The sequence below is a fragment of the Argentina silus genome, assembly GCF_951799395.1.
Source record: "Argentina silus genome assembly, contig: scaffold_380, whole genome shotgun sequence".
Lineage (NCBI taxonomy): Eukaryota > Metazoa > Chordata > Actinopteri > Argentiniformes > Argentinidae > Argentina > Argentina silus.
The window spans coordinates 6329-7500 of NW_028153021.1; the positions used below are offsets into that span (position 1 = coordinate 6329).

The window sequence follows — 1172 nt, forward strand, 5'->3', positions numbered from 1 at the left end:
GTTAGGGTTAGGGCTAGTTATGGTGGGTTAGGTTAGGGTTAGGGTTAGGTTAGTTATGATGGGTTAGGGTTAGGGTTAGGTTAGTTATGGTGGGTTAGGGTTAGGGTTAGGTTAGTTATGATGGGTTAGGGTTAGGGTTAGGCTAGTTATGGTGGGTTAGGGTTAGGGCTAGTTATGATGGGTTAGGGTTAGGGTTAGGTTAGTTATGATGGGTTAGGGTTAGGGTTAGGGTTAGGGTTAGGTTAGTTATGATGGGTTAGGGTTAGGGTTAGGTTAGTTATGATGGGTTAGGGTTAGGGTTAGGGTTAGGTTAGTTATGATGGGTTAGGGTTAGTTAAAGTGGATTATTGCGCCCCGGCGGCGCCTCGCGAGACACGAGTTGTGGCGCGTGACGGAAGCGGTGACTGATGTCATATGACCTTCGTTTCACGTGACTTTCCTGTCTGCGCACGCAACGTCCGTGACGTCACAGCGCCGCTCCGCTCCAATCAGGAGTCGAGGCTCAGCAGCCTGACCTCCGCACAGCCTTTAATAACAATAATAACAGCCTTTAATAACAATAATAACAGCCTTTAATAACAATAATAACAGCCTTTAATAACAATAATAACAGCCTTTTAACAGCGTTTTCATCTACATTGGGGTGAAAAGTCAGGTAAGAAATGTTTTCATGAAGAACTAGTTTAATGAGTCTGGTCTGAAGTTAACTCGACCAGGAACAGAAGAACTCAAACCCAGTCATGTCTGTTTGACGAGTGAAGTTCGACTGACACATCGACACACAGTAGCTGTTGTAATCAGTCTGTGCTGCCGATAGCGGAGACCTGACGAAACCAAATATAAAACTATCCGCTCTGATCATTAAATCATAGTTTCAATGTTGTGGAATTGTTTCAGTGAGAACATGAAGCCGCTTGTCCTGCTGTGCCTCGTCTGCTCCAGCCTGACGACCTCCGCCGACATCCTCACACCCGGGTCAGTCTTTACCGGGTTTATTAAACCCTTTATTTATACATGTAGGCACTACAGTCGCTAACATACTTAATGTAAGTTTATAAGTGTAAGTCTGTAATTAAATATAAATAAATAAATACATATATACATGTAAGTCTGTGTACACTAAACAGTGGAAAGCCCTGTGCACAGACTTGCAGCCTCTTCAGACTGCTGAC

General features: G+C 44.0%; 1 protein-coding gene across 1 annotated transcript in view; it reads left to right on the forward strand.

Moving 5' to 3' along the window:
- Positions 1-486: 486 nt before the first annotated feature.
- Positions 487-1172, forward strand: part of rnaset2 (ribonuclease T2) — a 6016-nt gene continuing 5330 nt past the window's right edge. Inside the window, exons 1-2 of the mRNA XM_083697746.1 lie at positions 487-655; positions 898-975. Coding sequence (XP_083553872.1) covers positions 905-975 — 71 coding nt within the window. The 5' untranslated portion in view covers positions 487-655; positions 898-904. The remainder of the gene's footprint in view (positions 656-897; positions 976-1172) is intronic.